Below are 26,472 nucleotides of genomic sequence, written 5' to 3'. Positions count from 1 at the left end.
TTGAAAGGAGGCACAGCACCTCTCTCCTCCACCTGCAGTGCTACCTATGCCACCAGCTGCCATTTGGTAGCATCACATGTGGTAATGTTTCTTGTGTTTATCAACTGATTTTGGCATTTGCAACATCTGTCATGTGGCTAGGTAGCATTAAATTAGATTAAACACTGATTTTCAGAAGCATAATACCTAGAGAGAAGTGGTATAAAATGCTGACACAGTGAATAAAGACAGATGCAATATATCATAATATGCTAGCTGAATGTAGGTAGTAGGTTGGTAGACAGCAACCGCCCAGGGAGGTACTACCATCCTGTCAAATGAGTGTAAAACGAAAGCCTGTAATTGTTTTACATGATGGTAGGATTGCTGGTGTCCTTTTTTCCGTCTCATAAACATGCAAGATTTCAGGTACGTCTTGCTACTTCTGTTTACACTGAGGTCACACTACACATGTACAAGCATATATATACACACAACCCTCTGGGTTTTCTGCTATTTTCTTTCTAGTTCTTGTTCTTGTTTATTTCCTCTTATCTCCATGGGGAAGTGGAACAGAATTCTTCCTCCGTAAGCCATGCGTGTTGTAAGATGCGACTAAAATGCTGGGAGCAAGGGGCTAGTAATCTCTTCTCCTGTATAAATTACTAAATTTAAAAAGAGAAACTTTTGTTTTTCTTTTTGGGCCACCCTGCCTCGGTGGGATACGGCCGGTTTGTTGAAAGAAAGAAAGAAGAATGCTAGCTGAATGGACCACTTGAACAATGACTGTGTTTCACACACAAACTCCCACAACCACCTGTTCAATTACAATGACGCATGACTCACTGTCAAAGAAGATACGTACTTCAAAATGCAGGATTCTAGAATCATCACTAATCAACACATCCAACAGCTTCAAGCAGAAAAATAGTTTATACAACATAACTGAGCCTCTTTCCAGGAAACTTCTTTCTTATCATCCTACACAGCTACACTGCAGCAAGACTACTGGCCCTAGATAGGCAGGTCTTTCTTGAATCCAAGAAGTAAACTTCAATTCATCTGACTCTTAACATCACTACATTATATATTTTTGTTTTAACACATTGGCTGTTTCCCAATGAGGCAAGGTGACCCAAAAAGAAAGAAAAAACTTTCATCATTATTCAACACTTTCATTATCACTCATACGTAATCACTGTCTTTGCAGAGGCACTCAGATACAACATTTTAGATGTCCCTCCAAACTGTCAATATCCCAAAACCCTCCTTTAAGTGCAGGCATTGTACTTCCCATTTCCATGACTCATGTCCAGCTAACCGGTTACCCTGAATCCCTTCACAAAATATTACCCTCCTTACACTCCAACAGCTCATCAGGTCCCAAAAACTGTTTGTCTCCACCCACTCCTATCTAACATGCTCATGCACACTTGCTGGAAATCTAAGCCCCTCGCCCACAAAACCTGTAATATACTGAATCTTGGACTGAAATTTATAACAGTACAATATGTGCAATAGCAAGATATGTATGAAAATACTGGCCCTGGGGAAGATAATCTGAAAAGCTCAGGCATGAAAATGCTCCATTCAAAGACTTTTATGGCCTGGTTCAATACTGTACATGCTGTGGTAAAATGGCTGATAAAATAAACAGATCCTAGGTAGTAGGCTGGTAGACAGTAACTGCCCAGGGAGGTACTACTGTCTTACCAAGCGAGTGTAAAACAGAAGCCTGTAATTGTTTTACATGATGGTAGCATTGCTGATGTCATTTTTCTGTCTCAAAGATTTCAGGTACGTCTTGCTACTTCTGCTTACAATTAAGTCACACTACACATGCATGTGCAAGCATATATATACGCACACACCCCTTTGGGTTTTCTTCTATTTTCTTACTTGTTCTTGTTCACATTTATTTCCTCTTATCTCCATGGGAAAGTGGAACAGAACTCTTCCTCCATAAGCCATGCATGTTGTAAGAGGTGACTAAAATGCTGGGAGCAAGGGGTTAGTAACCCCTTCTCCTGTATATATTACTAAATTTAAAAGGAGGAACTTTCATTTTTTCTTTTGGGCCACCCTGCCTCGGTGGGATAAGGTTGGTTTGTTGAAAGAAGAGAAAATAAACAGATGACTCGTATGTTTGCCTCTCCTTAGTCATATAACCATCTCTACGAATTTCTCTATAACAAGGAAGAGAACAAGGAATTTAACCCTATCAGTGGCTGTTATACAGAACTATGTCACTGAAGTCAGGTCTCTCATGTAGTTCTATGTCAAGAGCTCAGCTCACTCAGAAAGCTGTGAGCAGTAATTTTGGTCAAGATATGAGAGAATGAGTCTGTGCAGCGAGTGTGCACAGCATAAAAATATATCCTGCCCCACATGGTGCATGATGGGAAAAACAAACTCTGACCATGCTTGGTTTAAAGCAGCGACTTTGACGTGTATCCTAGGATTGTTCTGCTGGCTTTACTGGCTGTTTCTTGGTATCATTTGATACAATGCAAGGAATACTACTGAAATAAGGAATGATTTTGGTTAGTTTCAGGACTGAAAGTAGTTTGAAACTGGGCTCAATGTAGCAGAAATATTTGATTTTTTGCTGAGTTTCCTGATGGAAAAGGCTTCCTCTACATCAAGTGTGTTTTATGGGTTTTTAATAGGTATTATTCAATTATTGGGATTCTGTAAACCATGACTAATCATTCGTGGTTATATTTTATTATCTGGGAAATACAGTAAATCTTTTATTTTTATGTGATTACGAATTCAAAATGGAAGGCAAGTGTAATACAGGAGAGACCTGGGGATGTGATTAATGAAAAGAGGAAATGTTTTAGTTCCAGGAATGTCTACATTGTTTATTTTGCACTCTAATTTTAAACTGGATCAAAGTTGAATGACATGGAGAGCATATAAATCTGTAGGGGAAGGAAGGCGGGGTAGAGGTCGTCCTCGAAAAGGTTGGAAGGAAGGGGTAAGGGAGGTTTTGTGGGCGAGGGGCTTGGACTTCCAGCAGGCGTGCATGAGCGTGTTCAATAGGAGTGAATGGAGACGAATGGTATTTGGGACCTGACGATCTGTTGGAGTGTGAGCAGGGTAATATTTAGTGAAGGGATTCAGGGAAACCGGTTATTTTTATATAGCCGGACTTGAGTCCTGGAAATGGGAAGTACAATGCCTGCACTCTAAAGGAGGGGTTCAGGATATTAGCAGTTTGGAGGGATATGTTGTGTATCTTTAAATGTACATGTGTATGCTTCAAAACTGTTGTGTTCTGAGCACCTCTGCAAAAACAGTGATTATGTGTGAGTGAGATGAAAGTGTTGAATGATGACGAAAGTATTTTCGTTTAGGGATTTTCTTTCTTTTTGGGTCACCCTGCCTCGGTGGGAGACGGCCGACTTGTTAAAAAAAAAAATTAAACTGGTACTCTTTTTAGTTTTGTGCAAAATACTCCAAACTGCAAAGTTCTGTGCACTTTGCAAGGTAGTTGTAATAACTGAATGGGCAGTTTCTTGTGCTCAATCAATAGACAGAAGGCATACTAGCAAAATAGCTAAGAATTTGGTCGAATGGACAATGGAATCGACTCAAAATAGAACCCATATTTGGCAAAATCATCAATGCACAAATAGAGCCCAGAATGTTAACTTTGCATCTGCATAATTCCATAAGTTTCCCTATCAAATTTCGTATTTTTTTAATATCATTGCCTTCAGAAAAAGATTCTCTACCATTTCAGAAGAAAAACTACTTTATTTTATAAAGGCGAACACAGGGAGCAATATTAATTTCAGGGGTCTGAACAGTGAAAGGGTCAAGGTAGGATAAAATTCTTCCATGTCAATATAAAAATTATATTTTTTTATAATGAAATACATGATGCTCGGCTACCTACTGCTAAAAAGGAGCTACAACCTCCAAAACACTTTTTTTTTATGCAAAAAGAACAAATAATTTATGGTAGGGTAAATTTTTTTCAGCATATTTTAAACTGATACAGTTGAATGTTAAATTTATAATAGTCACCAGTGGCATATTATCCTCTCCCCTCTTCCTGTAGAAGAAATAGACCAGTACACTGTCTCAAACACCAGCTTCCCCTATCCTTTAGTTAAGCAAGTTAATTTACTAAGCATTTGACTCATGAAATTGTAATGACATGATTGCAAACAAACCGTACCACAGGCAGGAATTGAACTCATGGCAAGTGAGTTGCAAAGCTCAAGGCTAGCGTGTAAGCCACTGGGTCAGCTGGCTACAATAAGACTCATTTAACTAGGTATATTTATACACCCTATAGGTAGTAGGTTGGTAGACAGCAACCGCCCAGGGAGGTACTACCGTCCTGCCAAGTGAGTGTAAAACGAAAGCCTGTAATTGTTTTACATGATGGTAGGATTGCTGGTGTCCTTTTTTCTGTCTCATGAACATGCAAGATTTCAGGTACGTCTTGCTACTTCTACTTACACTTAGGTCACACTACACATACATGTACAAGCACATATATATACACCCCTCTGGGTTTTCTTCTATTTTCTTTCTAGTTCTTATTCTTGTTTATTTCCTCTTATCTCCATGGGGAAGTGGAACAGAATTCTTCCTCCGTAAGCCATGCGTGTTGTAAGAGGCGACTAAAATGCCGGGAGCAAGGGGCTAGTAACCTCTTCTCCTGTATATATTACTAAATGTAAAAGGAGAAACTTTTGTTTTTCCTTTTGGGCCACCCCACCTCGGTGGGATACGGCCGGTGTGTTGAAAGAAAGAAAGATTTATACACCTGTGCTAACTTCTGTATGGCGTATAAATACAGTGGTACCTTGACTTATTAGTGCCTCAACTTACAAGTTTTCCGAGTTATGAGCCATCACTCAGTCGATTTTTTGCTTTGAGTTGCAAGCCAAAAAACCGAGTTACGAGAAAAAAAAATATTTACACACAAAAAAAAAAATATTTACTGAAAATGACATCTGACAAGAACCCCGGCCTAAATGGCACAACGAAAGGTGGTTTTAAGACCTTATGAAACAATACTAGTGCGATGTTCTCACTGGAGGTAACTGTGTAACTTTTTTTTTTTTTTTTTTTTTTCCAACAAATTGGTCGTCTCCCACCGAGGCAGGGTGACCCAAAAAAGAAAGAAAATCCCCAAAAAGAAAATACTTTCATCATCATTCAACACTTTCACCACACTCACACATTATCACTGCTTTTGCAGAGGTGCTCAGAATACAACAGTTTAGAAGCATATACGTATAAAGATACACAACATATCCCTCCAAACTGCCAATATCCCAAACCCCTCCTTTAAAGTGCAGGCATTGTACTTCCCATTTCCAGGACTCAAGTCCGACTATAAGAAAATAACCGGTTTCCCTGAATCCCTTCACTAAATATTACCCTGCTCACACTCCAACAGATCGTCAGGTCCCAAGTATCATTCATCTCCATTCACTCCTATCTAACACGCTCATGCACGCTTGCTGGAAGTCCAAGTCCCTTGCCCACAAAACCTCCTTTACCCCCTCTTTCCAACCCTTTCGAGGACGACCCCTACCCCTCTTTCCTTCCCCTATAGATTTATATGCTTTCCATGTCATTCTACTTTGATCCATTCTCTCTAAATGACCAAACCACCTAACCTCAACAACCCCTCTTCTGCCCTCTGACTAATGCTTTTATTAGCTCCACACCTTCTCCTAATTTCCACACTCCGAATTTTCTGCATAATATTTACACCACACATTGCCCTTAGACAGGACATCTCCACTGCCTCCAACCGTCTCCTCGCTGCTGCATTTACCACCCAAGCTTCACATCCATATAAGAGTGTTGGTACTACTATACTTTCATACATTCCCTTCTTTGCCTCCATAGATAACGTTTTTTGACTCCACATATACCTCAAACGCACCACTCACCTTTTTTCCCTCATCAATTCTATGATTAACCTCACCCTTCATAAGTCCATCCACCGACACGTCAACTCCCAAGTATCTGAAAACATTCACTTCTTCCATACTCATTATTTTTTTATTATCACACTGGCCGATTCCCACCAAGGCAGGGTGGCCCGAAAAAGAAAAACTTTCACCATCATTCACTCCATCACTGTCTTGCCAGAAGGGTGCTTTACACTACAGTTTTTAAACTGCAACATTAACACCCCTCCTTCAGAGTGCAGGCACTGTACTTCCCATCTCCAGGACTCAAGTCCAGCCTGCCGGTTTCCCTGAATCCCTTCATAAATGTTACTTTGCTCACACTCCAACAGCACGTCAAGTATTAAAAACCATTTGTCTCCATTCACTCCTATCAAACACGCTCACGCATGCCTGCTGGAAGTCCAAGCCCCTCGCACACAAAACCTCCTTTACCCCCTCCCTCCAACCCTTCCTAGGCCGACCCCTACCCCGCCTTCCTTCCACTACAGACTGATACACTCTTGAAGTTATTCTGTTTCGCTCCATTCTCTCTACATGTCCGAACCACCTCAACAACCCTTCCTCAGCCCTCTGGACAACAGTTTTGGTAATCCCGCACCTCCTCCTAACTTCCAAACTACGAATTCTCTGCATTATATTCACACCACACATTGCCCTCAGACATGACATCTCCACTGCCTCCAGCCTTCTCCTCGCTGCAACATTCATCACCCATGCTTCACACCCATATAAGAGCGTTGGTAAAACTATACTCTCATACATTCCCCTCTTTGCCTCCAAGGACAAAGTTCTCTGTCTCCACAGACTCCTAAGTGCACCACTCACTCTTTTTCCCACATCAATTCTATGATTCACCTCATCTTTCATAGACCCATCCGCTGACACGTCCACTCCCAAATATCTGAATACGTTCACCTCCTCCATACTCTCTCCCTCCAATCTGATATTCAATCTTTCATCACCTAATCTTTTTGTTATCCTCATAACCTTACTCTTTCCTGTATTCACCTTTAATTTTCTTCTTTTGCACACCCTACCAAATTCATCCACCAATCTCTGCAGCTTCTCTTCAGAATCTCCCCAATTTGATATCCAATTTTTCTTTATCTAAATCATTTGATACCCTCATCACCTTACTCTTTTCTATGTTCACTTTCAACTTTCTACCTTTACACACATTCTCAAACTCATCCACTAACCTTTGCAATTTTTCTTTAGAATCTCCCATAAGCACAGTATCATCAGCAAAAAGTAACTGTGTCAATTCCCATTTTGAATTTGATTCCCCATAATTTAATCCCACCCCTCTCCCGAACACCCTAGCATTTACTTCTTTTACAACCCCATCTATAAATATATTAAACAACCATGGTGACATTACACATCCCTGTCTAAGACCTACTTTTACCGGGAAATATTCTCCCTCTCTTCTACACACCCTAACCTGAGCCTCACTATCCTCATAAAAGCTCTTTACAGCATTTAGTAACTTACCACCTATTCCATAAACTTGCAACATCTGCCACATTGCTCCTCTATCCACTCTATCATATGCCTTTTCTAAATCCATAAATGCAATAAAAACTTCCCTACCTTTATCTAAATACTGTTCACATATATGTTCACATATATGTTCACATATATGTTCACATATATGTAACTATCTCTCATTATTTTACAAAAAAAATAAAGTTGATAAGTTTTTGACATTTGCAAAATACAGTGGACCCCCGACATTCGATACTAATGTGTTCCTGAGAGCCATCGAATGTCGAAAATATCGAAAGTCGAATTAATTTTCCCCATAAGAAATAATGGAAATCAAATTAATCCGTGCAAGACACCCAAAAGTATGAAAAAAAAACTTTACCACATGAAATATTAAGTTTAATGCAATAGAATAATTACAATAACAACAATAACAATAGATTAATAACAATAGAATAATTGACACTTACCTTCAATGAAGATCTGGTGATGATTGATGGGATGGGAGGAGGGGAGTGTGGATGGTGTTAGTGTTTAGAAGGGGAATCCCCTTCCATTAGGACTTGAACTGGCAGCCTCACCATACCTTACCACACTGTGTATGCCACTAGGATTCTTAAATCTTTCAAACCAACCTTTGCTGGCCTTAAATTCACTCACATTACCACTAGTTGCAGGCAATTTCTTTACTAAATCATCATGCACTCCGACACACGCACTGCACTTTCGTACTTTGCAATTATCTCTTTCTTCATTTCAATAGTCATTAGCACCTTTTTTCTCAAAGGGTTGGCACTAGAAGCTTTCTTGGGGCCCATGGTTACTTATTTTGCAGAAATAAGCACCAAAAACAGTGATAATATGGATAATATGAAATGTACCGAATGTATCCTTAGATGCACGCACACTGGCTGGCTTGTAAACACTGGCACACACGGGGCAGTTCAGGCCACACATGGACACGTCTCGTACAAATCGTATCGAATATCAGGTTTTCCATCGAATGTCGAGGCGAAATTTTTGCGTTAAAATGCATTGAATGTTGGATTTATCGAATGTCTATGCCATCGAATGTCAGGGGTCCACTGTATCTTGCTCTTTACTCCCACACAAATCCCAAAATATTTGGAATATTTTCAATATAGGTAGTAGATTGGTAGACAGCAACCACCCAGGGAAGTACTACCGTCCTGCCAGATGACTGTGAAACAAAAACCTGTAACTGTTTTGCATGATGGTAGGATTGCTGGTTTCTTTTTCTGTCTCATAAACACGCTAAGATAACAGGGATATCTTGCTACTCCTACTTACACTTTGGTCACACTTCACAGACACGCACATGCATATATATATATACATACATCTAGGTTTTTCTCCTTTTTCTAAATAGCTCTTGTTCTTTTTTATTTCTTCTATTGTCCATGGGGAAGTGGAAAAGAATCTTTCCTCCGTAAGCCATGCGTGTCGTATGAGGCGACTAAAATGCCGGGAGCAATGGGCTAGTAACCCCTTCTCCTGTATACAATTACTAAAAAAGAGAAGAAGAAAAACTTTATAAAACTGGGTTGCTTAAATGTGCGTGGATGTAGTGCGGATGACAAGAAACAGATGATTGCTGATGTTATGAATGAAAAGAAGTTGGATGTCCTGGCCCTAAGCGAAACAAAGCTGAAGGGGGTAGGAGAGTTTCAGTGGGGGGAAATAAATGGGATTAAATCTGGAGTATCTGAGAGAGTTAGAGCAAAGGAAGGGGTAGCAGTAATGTTAAATGATCAGTTATGGAAGGAGAAAAGAGAATATGAATGTGTAAATTCAAGAATTATGTGGATTAAAGTAAAGGTTGGATGCGAGAAGTGGGTCATAATAAGCGTGTATGCACCTGGAGAAGAGAGGAATGCAGAGGAGAGAGAGAGATTTTGGGAGATGTTAAGTGAATGTATAGGAGCCTTTGAACCAAGTGAGAGAGTAATTGTGGTAGGGGACTTGAATGCTAAAGTAGGAGAAACTTTTAGAGAGGGTGTGGTAGGTAAGTTTGGGGTGCCAGGTGTAAATGATAATGGGAGCCCTTTGATTGAACTTTGTATAGAAAGGGGTTTAGTTATAGGTAATACATATTTTAAGAAAAAGAGGATAAATAAGTATACACGATATGATGTAGGGCGAAATGACAGTAGTTTGTTGGATTATGTATTGGTAGATAAAAGACTGTTGAGTAGACTTCAGGATGTACATGTTTATAGAGGGGCCACAGATATATCAGATCACTTTCTAGTTGTAGCTACACTGAGAGTAAAAGGTAGATGGGATACAAGGAGAATAGAAGCATCAGGGAAGAGAGAGGTGAAGGTTTATAAACTAAAAGAGGAGGCAGTTAGGGTAAGATATAAACAGCTATTGGAGGATAGATGGGCTAATGAGAGCATAGGCAATGGGGTCGAAGAGGTATGGGGTAGGTTTAAAAATGTAGTGTTAGAGTGTTCAGCAGAAGTTTGTGGTTACAGGAAAGTGGGTGCAGGAGGGAAGAGGAGCGATTGGTGGAATGATGATGTAAAGAGAGTAGTAAGGGAGAAAAAGTTAGCATATGAGAAGTTTTTACAAAGTAGAAGTGATGCAAGGAGGGAAGAGTATATGGAGAAAAAGAGAGAAGTTAAGAGAGTGGTGAAGCAATGTAAAAAGAGAGCAAATGAGAGAGTGGGTGAGATGTTATCAACAAATTTTGTTGAAAATAAGAAAAAGTTTTGGAGTGAGATTAACAAGTTAAGAAAGCCTAGAGAACAAATGGATTTGTCAGTTAAAAATAGGAGAGGAGAGTTATTAAATGGAGAGGTAGAGGTATTGGGAAGATGGAAGGAATATTTTGAGGAATTGTTAAATGTTGATGAAGATAGGGAAGCTGTGATTTCGTGTATAGGGCAAGGAGGAATAACATCTTGTAGGAGTGAGGAAGAGCCAGTTGTGAGTGTGGGGGAAGTTCGTGAGGCAGTAGGTAAAATGAAAGGGGGTAAGGCAGCCGGGATTGATGGGATAAAGATAGAAATGTTAAAAGCAGGTGGGGATATAGTTTTGGAGTGGTTGGTGCAATTATTTAATAAATGTATGGAAGAGGGTAAGGTACCTAGGGATTGGCAGAGAGCATGCATAGTTCCTTTGTATAAAGGCAAAGGGGATAAAAGAGAGTGCAAAAATTATAGGGGGATAAGTCTGTTGAGTGTACCTGGTAAAGTGTATGGTAGAGTTATAATTGAAAGAATTAAGAGTAAGACGGAGAATAGGATAGCAGATGAACAAGGAGGCTTTAGGAAAGGTAGGGGGTGTGTGGACCAGGTGTTTACAGTGAAACATATAAGTGAACAGTATTTAGATAAGGCTAAAGAGGTCTTTGTGGCATTTATGGATTTGGAAAAGGCGTATGACAGGGTGGATAGGGGGGCAATGTGGCAGATGTTGCAAGTGTATGGTGTAGGAGGTAGGTTACTGAAAGCAGTGAAGAGTTTTTACGAGGATAGTGAGGCTCAAGTTAGAGTATGTAGGAAAGAGGGAAATTTTTTCCCAGTAAAAGTAGGCCTTAGACAAGGATGTGTGATGTCACCGTGGTTGTTTAATATATTTATAGATGGGGTTGTAAGAGAAGTAAATGCGAGGGTCTTGGCAAGAGGCGTGGAGTTAAAAGATAAAGAATCACACACAAAGTGGGAGTTGTCACAGCTGCTCTTTGCCGATGACACTGTGCTCTTGGGAGATTCTGAAGAGAAGTTGCAGAGATTGGTGGATGAATTTGGTAGGGTGTGCAAAAGAAGAAAATTAAAGGTGAATACAGGAAAGAGTAAGGTTATGAGGATAACAAAAAGATTAGGTGATGAAAGATTGAATATCAGATTGGAGGGAGAGAGTATGGAGGAGGTGAACGTATTCAGATATTTGGGAGTGGACGTGTCAGCGGATGGGTCTATGAAAGATGAGGTGAATCATAGAATTGATGAGGGAAAAAGAGTGAGTGGTGCACTTAGGAGTCTGTGGAGACAAAGAACTTTGTCCTTGGAGGCAAAGAGGGGAATGTATGAGAGTATAGTTTTACCAACGCTCTTATATGGGTGTGAAGCGTGGGTGATGAATGTTGCAGCGAGGAGAAGGCTGGAGGCAGTGGAGATGTCATGTCTGAGGGCAATGTGTGGTGTGAATATAATGCAGAGAATTCGTAGTTTGGAAGTTAGGAGGAGGTGCGGGATTACCAAAACTGTTGTCCAGAGGGCTGAGGAAGGGTTGTTGAGGTGGTTCGGACATGTAGAGAGAATGGAGCGAAACAGAATGACTTCAAGAGTGTATCAGTCTGTAGTGGAAGGAAGGCGGGGTAGGGGTCGGCCTAGGAAGGGTTGGAGGGAGGGGGTAAAGGAGGTTTTGTGTGCGAGGGGCTTGGACTTCCAGCAGGCATGCGTGAGCGTGTTTGATAGGAGTGAATGGAGACAAATGGTTTTTAATACTTGACGTGCTGTTGGAGTGTGAGCAAAGTAACATTTATGAAGGGATTCAGGGAAACCGGCAGGCCGGACTTGAGTCCTGGAGATGGGAAGTACAGTGCCTGCACTCTGAAGGAGGGGTGTTAATGTTGCAGTTTAAAAACTGTAGTGTAAAGCACCCTTCTGGCAAGACAGTGATGGAGTGAATGATGGTGAAAGTTTTTCTTTTTCGGGCCACCCTGCCTTGGTGGGAATCGGCCGGTGTGATAATAATAAAAAAAAAAAAATATTTTCAATATTCCACAAGCCAATTGTATAACAATCATTTTTTATGATTCCTGTCAATATTATTGCATTTACTTCAATAATAAATGGTGGGGTTCATGAAATAAGTCAATAACTTACTTCCAAGATATTCATATATCATTGCACTAGTAATCTAGTGCAGTTAGCCTCTCAAAATCTCCGTTTTCTCTTGCCCAGGACCAAAGAACACAGTATAGGAAGGAGCAGTAGTAATATTATATGCACGGACTGGTCCTGGACACTTGCTATATTATGGCCTATTTTATTCATTCTAGAGTGTACATCATGTTTCTGTTACTTAGTGTTTATTATGTCATATTAGATCAATTCTGAGCGATAAATAAGCCATAGAGTTGATATTAGTGTTATAATGATGTATTTTCTCCTGCCCCTGGGGTGGTGTTTTGGGGGATGTAACGGATTAATGGCATTTCAATTAATTTCAATGAGGAAAATTGATTTGATATACAAGCAAATTGAGTTAAGAGCTTGGTCACGGAATGAATTAAACTCGTAAGTCAAGGTACCACTGCATACCTAGTTGAATGAATCTTATTGTAGCCAGCTGGCCCAGTGGCTTATAAGCTGGCCTGGAGTTTAACAAATCACTCGCCATGAGTTCAATCCCCACCCATGGTATGGTTTACTAAGTATTTACAGCCTCTCCTCACTTAGGGACATACTAATTTACCGACGCCTCGGAGTTACGACAGGCTCTCTGACCAATATTCATTCCTAAATGTATATTAGAGCTGATTTCCTCTATTCTGTTTATTTCATTATACAGTACACTACTGTATAAACATTTAAAAATATACCAGAAATGTTATAAATGGTGCACAGGTGACATTATAACAATATCAAAGATGGTCGACACAAACTCACTACCATTATAGTATGCTCCTCACTTAGCTATGAATTCATTTAACGATGTGATCTCAGAAACTGAACTTCGTTGTTAAGTGAGGAGAGGCTGTATTTAGGCTCAGGTTATATCTGGGACTGGTTTCCCATGAGCTGTCCTACACTCACAGCCTGGTTATGGGCCAGGCTTGTTTGGTACTTGCCTGGTCAACCAATCTGTTACTGTTGGTGGCCCACTTGTATATAACAAACATTTCTAGATCAACAAACATTTACAATGCAAGGTGTCAAAAACTCGACTCTTTTTGGCAAAATAAAAATTAAAAAATACCTGTTTGGTGTTATTATAGGTATCAACAACACTCCCCACTTATCCTAAAACACAATGGACAAAAATACGATGGACAAGTTGTGTAAGAACTTGTCCAAACGTAGATCTACGTCCACATGCAGGGGAGGGTGGGTTCTCCGAATGTAGATCTACCTTTTTTTTACATGCTTTCAAATGAGGAAAATGAAGGTCGGAGTGCAACGCATGTGAATGTAGATCCACATTTGGACAGTTTAAGGGTTAAAATAAGAAGAGCTGTTATACAAGGACCAAGTGTACTCATAACCAGGAAGAAAAAATGGCTTAATGCAATAATTACATCTGTAACTTACATCTGGGACAAATGGAGGTTTACACATTCCGGCCTCTAATCTTTTCCAGTTTACTGTTTTATAGAACTCATGTGCCTTAACTTCTACAGCGCCATGTCGACCTCTTGAGCACCCTAATCGTTCTCGCACATTCTTCTTTAACAACTGTGAATACGGTACAATGAAACACTTATTAGTTTTTATATTTAATGTACATCAGCAATCTACACTCATTACTTTTAAAAGCATTGTTACTACAGTTGTGGAGCTGTTATTTTATCTATTAATGTGAAAATGAATTTTCTAACATCATTTGAAATTTAGGAATTAGAACCACAAACTCTGAGCAAGCATATGGGATGTTAACCCTTTCACTATCGGTGCTGTAATATTACAGCTTGCAAGCTAGTGTCAGTGCCGTAATATTACTCCAAAATTTTAGCAGCTTCAAATCTTGCAGGAGAAAGCTGGTAGGCCTACACATGAGTGAATGGGTCTAAGTGGTCAGTGTGCACAGTATAAAAAAAAACCTGCAGCATGCAGTGCACGATGAGGGGAAAAAAAAAAACTGACCATGTTTTTGGTTTAAAACACCGACTTTGTAGTGTATTTTCGTACAGTATTTATGGTTGTATTCTTGTTTTCTTGGTCTCATTTGATAGAATGGAAGATATGTTACAGAAACAGAGATGATTTTGAATGGTTTACAGACTAAAAGTGCCTTGAAATTGAGCTCAAAGTAGAGGAAATGTTCGATTTTTGCTGATGTTCAAGAGTAAACAAATCACGTCACACATCCAATACACGTCAACTGGTGGGTCTAATACGCTTTCACAAATGCTCTGATATTATTTATACCATTTTTACAATAATGCAGTAGTCTGCATAACAGTAAATCTTCTATTTTTTGTGAGAATAAAAATTCAAAATGGAAAGCAAGTGTAATATAAGAAGAGCCTGGAGACATGACCAGTGAAGAAAGAAAATGTTATTTTAGTGCTAAGAATGTCTGTATTGTTAATTCTGGACCCTATTTTGAAACTGGCCTTACTTGAATTGTGTATGAAATTGGCCAAATTACCAATTTCTGATCACTTTACTGGGTAGCTGAAATCAGTTAATGGGCACTTTCTTGTACTCAATTGAAAGGACAAACGAAATTCTAGTGAAATAGCTATGAGTTTGGTCGACTGGAGCATGGAACTGGCCGAAAATAGGGCTCAAAGTGGGCGAAATCGCCACTGCGTAAATCCTGTCAAGATTGCTAACTTCGCGAGAGCGTAATTCCGTAAGTTTTCCATCAAATTTCATACTTTTGGTGTTATTAACATCGGGAAAAGATTCTCTATCATTTCACAAGAAAAATTTTTTTTTTTTTTTTTAAATTCTTCGACACTAAGAGCAAGTTTGTGAGCAGGGGTCTCAACAGTGAAAGGGTTAAGCTATATGGCTAAACCAAACATTCCTCACCTTAAGATTATAGCAAAATAATGAACAAAGACCAGTAAACATTACAGAGCCTGTATCTTAAGCAAACTTACCTATTAAAAACTGCTTGCATCCACAGACTAGCTAATGGCAGACACCCAAAATTTTGAAAGCAAGGCAGAGTGACCATTACTCTACCATACCAAAAGGGCAAAGACAATACAATCTAATGTTAACTTGACAGACATTGTCATCCCTCACCAGACTTTCAGAGTGTTAACATGCAGAATGTACCTTTACAAATGCTTGGAGAAAGGAATTAACTGACTTGTTAATTGGTACATTTTGGACAAATTTCCTCTTGACATGCTTGTGCTTGTCAACAAAATTCAAGTAAACTCAAGAACCAAATGTCTGCCTAACTTTACAATCACAAAAATCTAAATGATAAATTAACACAAGACAAAATAACTTACTTGCTGACATATTAATTTAGCTTCCTCAGAAAATTTGTGTGAATATGTTTCAGGTTGTTCTTTAACCCGTCGATCAACCTCCTCTCTTTTTACCTGAAGAAAAACTAACAATTAGTTATTTCAACTGAAGTTCTAAAACAAAATTGTATTGAGATAATGAACACACAAGCTAAAATATCATCATTCAAATTAGATATGAGCTTAACAATTGTTAGCTAGTAATATTTTTGTCACTATCAATACTGTGGCTCTGAATACTGAGATATGCAATCAATGGAGGAAAGATATCTCAACAATGTGCCAAGTGCAAAAATTGGCATTGGATACAACCTCCTTTATCTCAGTGACACTGGAAACTGTAACAATATTGCTAGATAAATTGTCTATGCATGAGTCTTAAAAATCCTCCCCCCCCCCCCCAAAAAAAAAGGTCTCTTATAATTTCTACACTTAATTCATATCTTAAAAATTAAATGAAAAATTTAATGAAAATTCCCAGCAACTTTCCAAATTCATCTTTTCAACAAGCTATGCAAATTGCTACCGTATACAACAAACGGCTTCATCAAAAAAATGAAATTTCCTGAAATACTGGACCAGCATTTAGGGTAATATCTGAACAAGATGCATGCTCAAAAATATTAAATTAATAATACCAATTATATAGCTGCACTCAACTTCAAAGAGTGAGCCAATTTAGACAAAAATTTAATTTTAATATACAGTGCATAAATCATTGTCTTACCAGTTCTTCAAACTTAAAAAAAAGCATAGGAGAAACCCGACAATGCCAATTCAGGAAACTTGTTAGCTGACAGATGAAAAAGTGAACCAACAAAAGAACGTAAGCCAGTAGCATGGCTTCCTACCAGTCTGCACCAAAATACTATATAGCGTATTATACATAAGCACTGCTTCAGTTGCTAAATAAAAGATTGTACTTTTCATAAAGTCTAAGTGCTTAGCATGTATTTTACTTGTATATCAGCCAAAGCAACACAAGGTTTTCCAGAAAACATTTTGTGCACTGTTGTTAGATCTCCAACACTCATATGTATAAAATGTCCTCTGAGAACTATTTGAGGAGTTTACCTGCATCACCATGCTCACAAAGCTGCAAGTGGTACATAACCAATGTTGCAATGATTGCAAAAGGATGATAGAGAAGGGATCAGTGGATTTTCTACAAAACCAATGTAGATATATTTTGAGGAAAGTTTTAATGAATAAGAAACAATAATAAATAAGCATGTTTGGTTTCACATTTCATAAGTGATACCACAATTCATGGGTATTATTTAGCTCTGAAGACAGGTATTTTAATAAATATTTTATAAAGTAAATTATATTATTATTATTTAAATCATGGGAAACTATATTAAATAAAACAAATCATTTTCCATTTATCTATTTTTGGTGCCTTTTTCCAACTGGGAACTTCCACTTCCCATATCAGTGCCATTCAACTGCCTTCAAGTGCACATCTACAGCAGCACTTGCAACATTTGAAGGAACAGTTGGAATATTTGAAGGCGCACTTGCAGTCTTTGAAGGAGCACCTGCAATATTGGAAGAAGCCTAGCAACATCTGAAGCACCACTTGAAACATATGCAGGAGTAAATTTGTAACACTTGCAACATCTTAAGCACATGCAACATCTGAAGGAACATTTGCAAACTTTTAATGAACATTTGCAACATCTTATTAAAAAATGAATGAATAATTGATTTTTTTTAAGAAATATCTGCAACAATTGTAAGAGTTTCACATGTTGATTTGGCTGTCACATACATGAATATCACCACTTGTTTATATGGAGAAACAAGGATGGGTGATAAGACTGCTTCAGCAAGCACACACAAGGGAAGCAGAGAAAAGAAAACAAAGATAGGCAAATGTAAAGGAAGAAGGCCAAAGAGTAAGAAGAAAAACTGTATTCAATAAAAAAAAAAAAAGCAAAGTAGAGAGGGATAAAATTGATCATACTACTAAATAGAACTGTTAAAAAAGTATATCCAGAGAAAAGAATAAACTGGAGAAAGTGTATCCAGTTTGTTTCCCCCCCATTCCCCAATGGTAGCACTTCTATACATGTCAGAGGCCATCTCCTTCACTACATAAGATAACATCACAAGATGTGTAAGATATTTAATAATGTGTTAGTGCAGACTGTTGTTCAGTACAGAATGAAATAATCAATACTTCTCTGTGATATTACTGCAATGGACGATAAAGAAATGTGCCAAATGCTGAAATGGGATTATATGAAAAGTGAGAGGCAAGTTTCATGCAGTTAAGCGTGAGAACATCAACAGAGGTGTGTGTAGCAAAACAAGTGACCAAATGCACTGAAAGTGATGCAGTGACAAAGCTATACTGTGATATAGAGAATACAAATTACAGTGGCAATAGACTACTTAGTGTAAAGGTCAGGTGTGTGGAGGTGATGGTGATAAGATCATGAAGATCACATGTAGTCAAGTGACACATCAGGGCTGAACAATATCACGTGTCCAACTGTCCAGGATAAGTTTTTATGAGAGTTGGACAAGTAAATTCTAGGTTCAACTTGTCTGTACAGACAAGTGCCTCTTAAGGATTGCTCAAGTGTCTTTGTATGAATAGCAAATCTTTGCTGCAATTATAGGTTGACTTAAAACAAATACAAAGAACACTGACAATCATTTAACATAATATAATAGCTAAAGGTCTTGGGCAATACAAATCTCCTCTTGGACATGTAAAATTTTACCGTGACTTTCACCCTGGACAAGTAGTGCCGAGCCCTTAATGTTCACCCTTGGAGATTTATGGAAGGATGCACTTGTGTTGACCAGATCTTCATCAAGAGAATGCTTGTTGCAAAAATGCTGGAAAAGTAAGAGAGAGTATATGCAGCATTTATTTATCTGGATAAAGTATACAGACAGAATGGGTGTGATTAGGGTTCTCCCCAAAGACTGCAACAATGGCACTACAACCTCCACACCAATTATTACCATAAGTCAAACCTTGTTTCACATCATTACAAGTTTCTTACATCTGCCTTGAAAAGAAATACTAATTATTTAAGAGATGTAATTTAATAATAATCAAAGCAGTACATAAAAAAATAAAGAGAGGGTAAAGTTTGTATAAAATAAGCAAACTGTGTTTCAGCTTTCAGACTAATTCAGTGCCATCTTGTTCCAAATTCCTAGTGAGAACCCTGTACTCAAGGGCACAATTGGGAGGGGAGGGGGGACTACATTTATCTGCCAATGGCATGCCACAAGCACACCTGAATAGTCTCTCACACAATGAAATAGGGTCTGTGCCAAATCAGGACCCTGGAAAGCTTTTACAAGTTGAAAATATGTACTGTAATTAAGGCATTAAGATGTAACATTAGAAGTCATTATTATTCCAATAAATGACACATGTAAACTTTGTTTTGGCACAAATCTTTAATGGTCATATGTACACAGCATAAACAGATTATCTTAAAATAAAGAAACTCAAGATTGAGGGTAGATTCAAGTACATGGGAAAGCTAAGAATACAAAAATCTACTGTTAAGAGAAACGTCTGAATATATGATGACATGCAAGTACCAAGGTGCTTCAAAGAAACATCAGTGGCTCATGATACTTAGGGAAGTTAATGTTTAACATTTTTCCAGAAAACTTTCAAAATGGTGTGCAAGACATTATTTTCTTGTTAAAGATATGACATGCAATAAGACTATTCTACAAAAAAATAGCTGATTGTGACGTGAATGCAAAATATGCAGTTCTATAAGTGAAAGCAGTGTAAATGTAGAAGTACTGAAATATGTGGAGTTTATGTAACTGGAATGGGTGTGGCTGACAAAAGAAGACTGGGCAAGATGAAAGTGAAATAAATTAAGAACGGAAAATGGTTGGTACAGAAAGCTCTGGTTAGGAAGAACAAGACAAGAAGGGAAGCACCCTAGAGGACTTAATGAAATAGTAATCTAAATCAAATATATAAGGTACGAATTATTGGTGTAGCATCTCAAGTATGTATTAAAATCAGAGCTCAAGCATCTATAAATACAAAATACATTTAAGGAACACAAAGTATTTTTTTTTTAACACAGCAGACTCCCACCAAGGTAGGGTGACCCAAAAAAGAATAAACACTTTCACCTTCATTCACTATCAATGTCTTGGTAGAAGTACACCAATACTACAGTTCAGATGCCCCTCCAAACTGCAAATATCCCTGCCCATCCTTCAGAATGCAGGCACTGTACATCCCACCTCCAGGACTCCAGCTAACTGGTTTCTCTGAATCCCTTCAAAAACTGTTACTTTGCTCACACTCCAATAGCTCATCAAGTCCCAAAAACCATTTGCCTCCACTCACTCCTATCTAACACATTCACACACACCTGCTGGGTGTCCAAGCCCCTCATACACAAAAACTCCTTTACCCCCTCCCTCCAGCCTTTCCTAGGGTGACCCCTATGCCACCTTCCCTCCACTACAGATTTGTACACTCTCCAAGTCATCCTGTTTCGCTCCATCCTGTCTAAATATTCAAAGCACGTCAATAACTCCTCCTCAGCCCTCTGGATACTTTTAGTAACCCTACACACTCTTGATCTCCAAGCTACAAATTCTCTGCATAATATTTACACCATTGTTCTCAGGCACATCTCCACTGCCTCCAGCCTCCTTGCTGCAACATTCACAACCAATGCTGCACACCCATATAAGAGTACTGGTACCACAATACTTTGTGAAAATCAAAATGTATACAATACCGACAGGTTGGTAAGTAAGACACATAGGCAACAGTAAGGCATCTTTAATCCGAAATGTTTCGCCTACACAGTAGGCTTCTTCAGTTGAGTACAGAAAGCAGGTAGGAGCAGCAGAAATGTGAAGATGATGTAATCAATCACCCTTGAAGATGTAGATTTGAGGCTGTCAGTCCCTCAGCCTGGCGAAGAGTTGTTCCATAGTCTGAAACAATGTGAAGACCAAGCGGCAGTGTGGAGACATATATACCGTCAGAAGGAGAGGTGTAGAATAGTAGAATAGAGAATGTAATCGATGAGAGGTCACGTCTCTCTCAGATCCAACCGTTCTCACTTGAAAAAGTTGTCCAAGGCATTTTCTCTTCTGTACCAAGTAGGCTCCTGCCTACTTTCTGTGCTCGACTGAAGAAACCTACTGTGTAGGCGAAACATTTCAGATTAATGATGCCTTACTGTTGCTTATGTGTCTTACTTACCAACCTGTCGGTATTGTATACCACTTTGATATTCACTCTGTCAGACACTGCAACACAATGGCATCTTGGTACAGAAGAGAAAACACCTTGGACAACTTTTTCAAGTGAGAATGGCTGGATCTGAGAGGGACGTGACCTCTCAGTGATTACATTCTCTCTTCTACTACTCTGCACCTCTCCTTCTGACAATATGTAAGTCTCCACACTGTCTCTTGATCTTCACATTGTTTCAGACTAAGGAACAGAACTGTTTTCCAGTCTGAGGCACTGACAACCTCAAATCTACATTTTCAAGGGTGATGGACAGATTACATCATCTTCACATCTCTGCTGCTCCTGCCTACTTTCTGTACTGGAATGAAGAACCCTACCGTGTAGGCGAAATGTTTCAGATTAAAGATGCCTTACTGTTGCCTATATGTCTTACTTAAAAACCACAATACTTTCATACGTTCTACTTTTTGCCTCCATGGATAATGTCATTTGTCTCAACAGAAAACTCAATGCACCACCCACCCTTTTCCCTCTCATCAATTCTATGGTTCACCTCATCTTTCATAGGCCCATTCCCCGATAAGTCTGTTACCAAATGTCTGAGCACATTCACTTCTTCCATACTCCCTCCTTCCAGCCCAATATTCAATCATTATCTAAAGTGTTTGTTACCCTCCACACCTTGCTGTTTCCTATGTTCACTTTCCTACATACCCTAACATGAGCCTTACTATCATCATAAAAACTCTTAACTGCTTTCAATAACCTACCACCTATTCCTTACACTTACATCTGCCACATTGCCCCTCTATCATATGCTTTATCTAAAATCCATGAATGCAATGAAAACCTCATTACCTTTATCTTAATATTGTTCATTTGTGTTTTAATGTAAACACTTGGTCTACATACCCCTACCCTTTCTAAAACCTCCTTGTTCAACTGCAATTCTGCTCTCCATCTTATCCTTAACTCTCTCAACAACTCCTCTACCATATGCTTTACCTGGTATACTCATCAGGCTTTTTCCCCCCTATAATTTTTTAATACATTATTGTTCCCCATTCCTTTATACAAAAGGAACTATGAATGCTCTTTGCCAATCCCTAAGCACCTTCCCCTCTTTCCTACATTTATTGAACAGAAGTACCAACCACTCTAAAGCTTTATCCCCACCTACTTTAACATTTGTCTTGATCCCATCAGTCCCATCTACTTTACCCTCCTATCATTCTACCCACAGCCTCACACTCCTCCACCACTCACATCTGGCTCTTCTTCACTCTTAAAGAAGGTTATTCCTCCTTGGCTAATGAATGAAATCACTGTCTCCTTTCATTCATCAACATTTAACATCTCCTAAAAATATTCCCACCATCTTCCCAATACCTAACTACCCATCTAATAACTCTTCCCTTTTGAAACTGTCAAATTCATTTGTTCCCTAGGCTTTCTCAACCTGTTTCTTTTTCTTCTCACAAAATTTGTTGATAGAACATCACCCACTCTCATTTGCTCTCCTTTTACACTCCCTCAGCACTCTCTTAACCTCTCTTTTATTCTCTATATACTCCTCCCTTCTTATATCACTTCTGCTTTGTATAAACCTCTCATATGCTAACTTTTTCTCCCTTACCACTCCCTTCACCTCATCATTCCACTAGCTGCTCCTCTTCCCTCCCACACCCACTCTCCAATATCCACAAACTTCTGCTGCACTCTCTAATACTGCATTCTTAAATCTACCCCATACCTCTTCAGTGTCAATACTTATACTTACATTAGCCCATGTATCACCCAATAGTTTCTTATATCTTACCCTAACTACCTCCTCTAGTTTATAAACTTTCACCTCTCTCTTACTCGCTGATGTCATTCTCCTTGTACTTCATCTACCTCTTACTCTCATTGTAGCTACAATTAAATAATGATCTGATACATCTGTTGCCCTTCTATAAACATACACATCCAGAAGTCTACCCATCAACCTTTTATCCACCAATACACAGACCAACACACTGTCATAATGCCTTTTATCATATCTTGTATACTTATACTCTTTTTCTTAAAATATATATTGCCTTTTACCAAATCACTTTCTAAACAAAGTTAAATCAAAGACCCCCCATTATCATTTAGCCCTGGCATCCCAAACTTACTTACTACACCCTCAAGGTAGTATCACATAGTAATTTATACAGGAGAAGGGGTTACTAGCCCCTTGCTCCCGGCATTTTAGTCGCCTCTTACGACACACATGGCTTACAGAGAAAGAATTCTGTTTCATTTTCCCATGGAGATCACATAAAAGTGATTACACAAAATCTCCATGTACCTGACATCTGAATCAGAATAAAGAAGTTTCTTAACTAATACAGTGGACCCCCGCATAACAATCACCTCCGAATGCGACCAATTATGTAAGTGTATTTATGTAAGTGCGTTTGCACGTGTATGTTTGGGGGTCTGAAATGGACTAATCTACTTCACAATATTTCTTATGGGAACAAATTCGGTCAGCACTGGCACCTGAACATACTTCTGGAGTGAAAAAATATCGTTAACCGGGGGTCCACTGTATAACCAAGAACAGTGGACCCCCGCATAACGATTACCTCCGAATGCGACCAATTATGTAAGTGTATTTATGTAAGTGCGTTTGTACGTGTATGTTTGGGGGTCTGAAATGGACTAATCTACTTCACAATATTTCTTATGGGAACAAATTCGGTCAGTACTGGCACCTGAACATACTTCTGGAGTGAAAAAATATCGTTAACCGGGGGTCCACTGTACAGTCTCTCCTCACTTAGCGACGTACTCATTTACTGACGCCTCGGACTTACAACGGGCTCTCTGACCAGTATTTATACCTAAATAATGTATATTACAGCTGATTTTCTCTATTCTGTTTATTTCAATATACAGTACACTACTGTATAAACATGTAACAATATACCAGAAATGTTATAAATGGTGCAAAGGTGATATTAAAATATCAGAGATGGTTGACACAAACCCACTATTATTATAGTATGCTCCTCACTTAGCGATGAATTCGTTTAACGACGTGGTCTTAGGAACAGAACTCCGTCGTTAAGCGAGGAGAGGCAGTAATATGGTTACAAAAATTTAATCACTGAAGATATAATCCAAGTAAAAGCTTTGATAAACATCACAAATATTAACACACTCAACATAAGCCTGTTGGATGTTCAAGCCCCTAAAATTCAAAGCTTTCTTACCTCCTCCCTCCAACCATTCCTGGGACAACTCCTACCCTTCCTGCTTTCCACCCCAAGATTTATACACCCCTCTTTGTCATTCTATCCTTCTTTAACCTCTCTAAATATCCAAACCACTTCAGAAACCCTTCCTCTGCATAATATTCACATCACTTGCTGTTCTCAAACATAACATCTCCACTGCCTCTAGTTGCCTCCTCACTGCAACCTTCAAAACCCATGCTTCACACCCATACAAAAGCTTTGATACTGCCATATTCTGGTTCATTCCCTTTTTTGATTCCATAGATTATATTCTTTCCACCAATGCCTCAACACAACCTACCTTCTTCACGCTGCCTAATCTATGGGTCGTCCCATCTTTCATAAATTAGGATTAAGTAAATTAAACATAAAAGAAAGTTGAAATGATGTGTATATGGTATATGGCATTTAAGATCAACACTATGGAGGAACTTAGCAAAAAAACTAAACCGAAACAAAAAGCAGAGAAATTTGCTGAATAAAGGAGGTGGAGAAGCACTTAGTATGTAACTCTGGTTAGTGAAGGAGAAAACATCTGAGAGAACTGGTACTGAACATTCATACTTGTAAAGTACTAACGTGTATAAAAAGCAAGAAGAATGCATCTATAATACCAGCATGAAAACTATTTTGCACTTCACATGAGAATGGTTTATGCTGGATAAGTGATCAGCAGGCCTAGCAAGGGTTGAATGCTATGGAAAGACATATACTCCAGTGAGTAGATAACTTTGCACCTATACTCTCCTACTATTATCAGTTACCATGGTTAGCCACTACCATAATAAGCAGAGAGAAAAGCAATTTCCATTAAGAGAAAACACAATGATGTACAGTACAAACCTTTTCTTTGCGAGCTCTGAAAGGTGCTTGTCCTTCTATCATTTCATATATAAGGCACCCAAAGCTGAACCAATCTGGAGAGAAGGTGTATTTCTCATTGTCTATGACTTCTGGTGCTGAAAATGAATAAAGGAGTCAATGATCATTCAAAACATATATATAGAAAACCAATATCAATAATAATATAATCAAAACAAGCACTAAACCCAAAAGAGTTATACAGCAAAACAGCCACACAGAAAACAACTAAAATACAAATTAACCACGTTGATAATAAATCAAAATCATAAAGTTGCTGAAATATGGCAGAGCAGACATGTGATTAATAAAGCACACAACAAAGAAGGACACTTGTGTTAGATGGGTGTTTCACCTACTTGACACTATCCTGTATCATGTCCCTGAATCCCTTCACTAAATATTACCCTGCTCACACTCCAACACATCGTCAGGTCCCAAATACCATTCGTCTCCATTCACTCCTATCGAACACGCTCATGCACGCCTGCTGGAAGTCCAAGTCCCTCGCCCACAAAACCTCCCTTACCCCTTCCTTCCAACCTTTTCGAGGACGACCCCTACCCCGCTTTCCTTCTCCTACAGATTTAAATGCTCTCCATGTCATTCTACTTTGATCCATTCTCTCTAAATGACCAAACCACCTCAACAACCCTCTTCAGCCCTCTGACTAATACTTTTATTAACGCCACACCTTCTCCTAATTTCCACACACCGAATTTTCTGCATAATATTTACACCACACATTGCCCTTAGACAGGACATCTCCACTGCCTCCAACCACCTCCTCGCTGCAGCATTTACAATCCAAGCTTCACATCCATATAAGAGAGTTGGTACCACTATACTTTCATACATTCCCTTCTTTGCCTCCATAGATAATGTTTTTTTGTCTCCACATATACCTCAATGCACCACTCACCTTTTTTCCTTCATCAATTCTATGGTTAATCTCATCCTTCATAAACCCATCAGCTGACACGTCAACTCCCAAATATCTGAAAACATTCAATTCTTCCATACTCCCTCTCTCCAATGTGATATCCAATTTTTCTTTATCTAAATCATTTGATACCCTCATCACCTTACTCTTTTCTATGTTCACTTTCAACTTTCTACCTTTACACACCCTCCCAAACTCATTTACTAACCTCCGCAACTTTTCTTAAGAATATCCCATAACCACAGGATCATAAGCAAAAAGTAACTGTGTCAACTCCCATTTTGTATTTGATTCCAAATAATTTAATCTCACTCCTCTCCCCAACACCCTAGCATTTACTTCTTTTACAACCCCATCTATAAATATATTAAACAACCATGGTGACATTACACATCCCTGTCTAATACCTACTTTTACCAGGAAGTAATCTCCCTCTCTTCTATACACTCTAACCTGAGCCTCACTATCCTCATAAAAACTCTTTACAGCATTTAGTAACTTACTACCTATTCCATATATTTGTAATATCTGCCACATTGCTCCCCTATCCACTATCATATGCCTTTTCT

At 38.8% G+C, this 26,472-nt stretch overlaps 1 protein-coding gene across 2 annotated transcripts in view; it reads right to left on the bottom strand.

Annotated features, from left to right (window-relative positions):
* Positions 1–26,472, bottom strand: part of Gprk2 (G protein-coupled receptor kinase 2) — a 78,715-nt gene that overhangs the window by 12,951 nt on the left and 39,292 nt on the right. For both annotated transcript variants that reach the window (XM_053779310.2, XM_070089746.1), the window contains exons 9-11: positions 24,943–25,058; positions 15,592–15,684; positions 13,709–13,852 (exon numbers count right to left, since the gene is read on the bottom strand). In XM_053779310.2, coding sequence (XP_053635285.2) covers positions 13,709–13,852; positions 15,592–15,684; positions 24,943–25,058 — 353 coding nt within the window. The remainder of the gene's footprint in view (positions 1–13,708; positions 13,853–15,591; positions 15,685–24,942; positions 25,059–26,472) is intronic.

This window comes from Cherax quadricarinatus, chromosome 29 (genome assembly GCF_038502225.1).
Source record: "Cherax quadricarinatus isolate ZL_2023a chromosome 29, ASM3850222v1, whole genome shotgun sequence".
Taxonomy (NCBI): domain Eukaryota; kingdom Metazoa; phylum Arthropoda; class Malacostraca; order Decapoda; family Parastacidae; genus Cherax; species Cherax quadricarinatus.
This window is presented reverse-complemented; position numbering and strand designations above follow the sequence as displayed.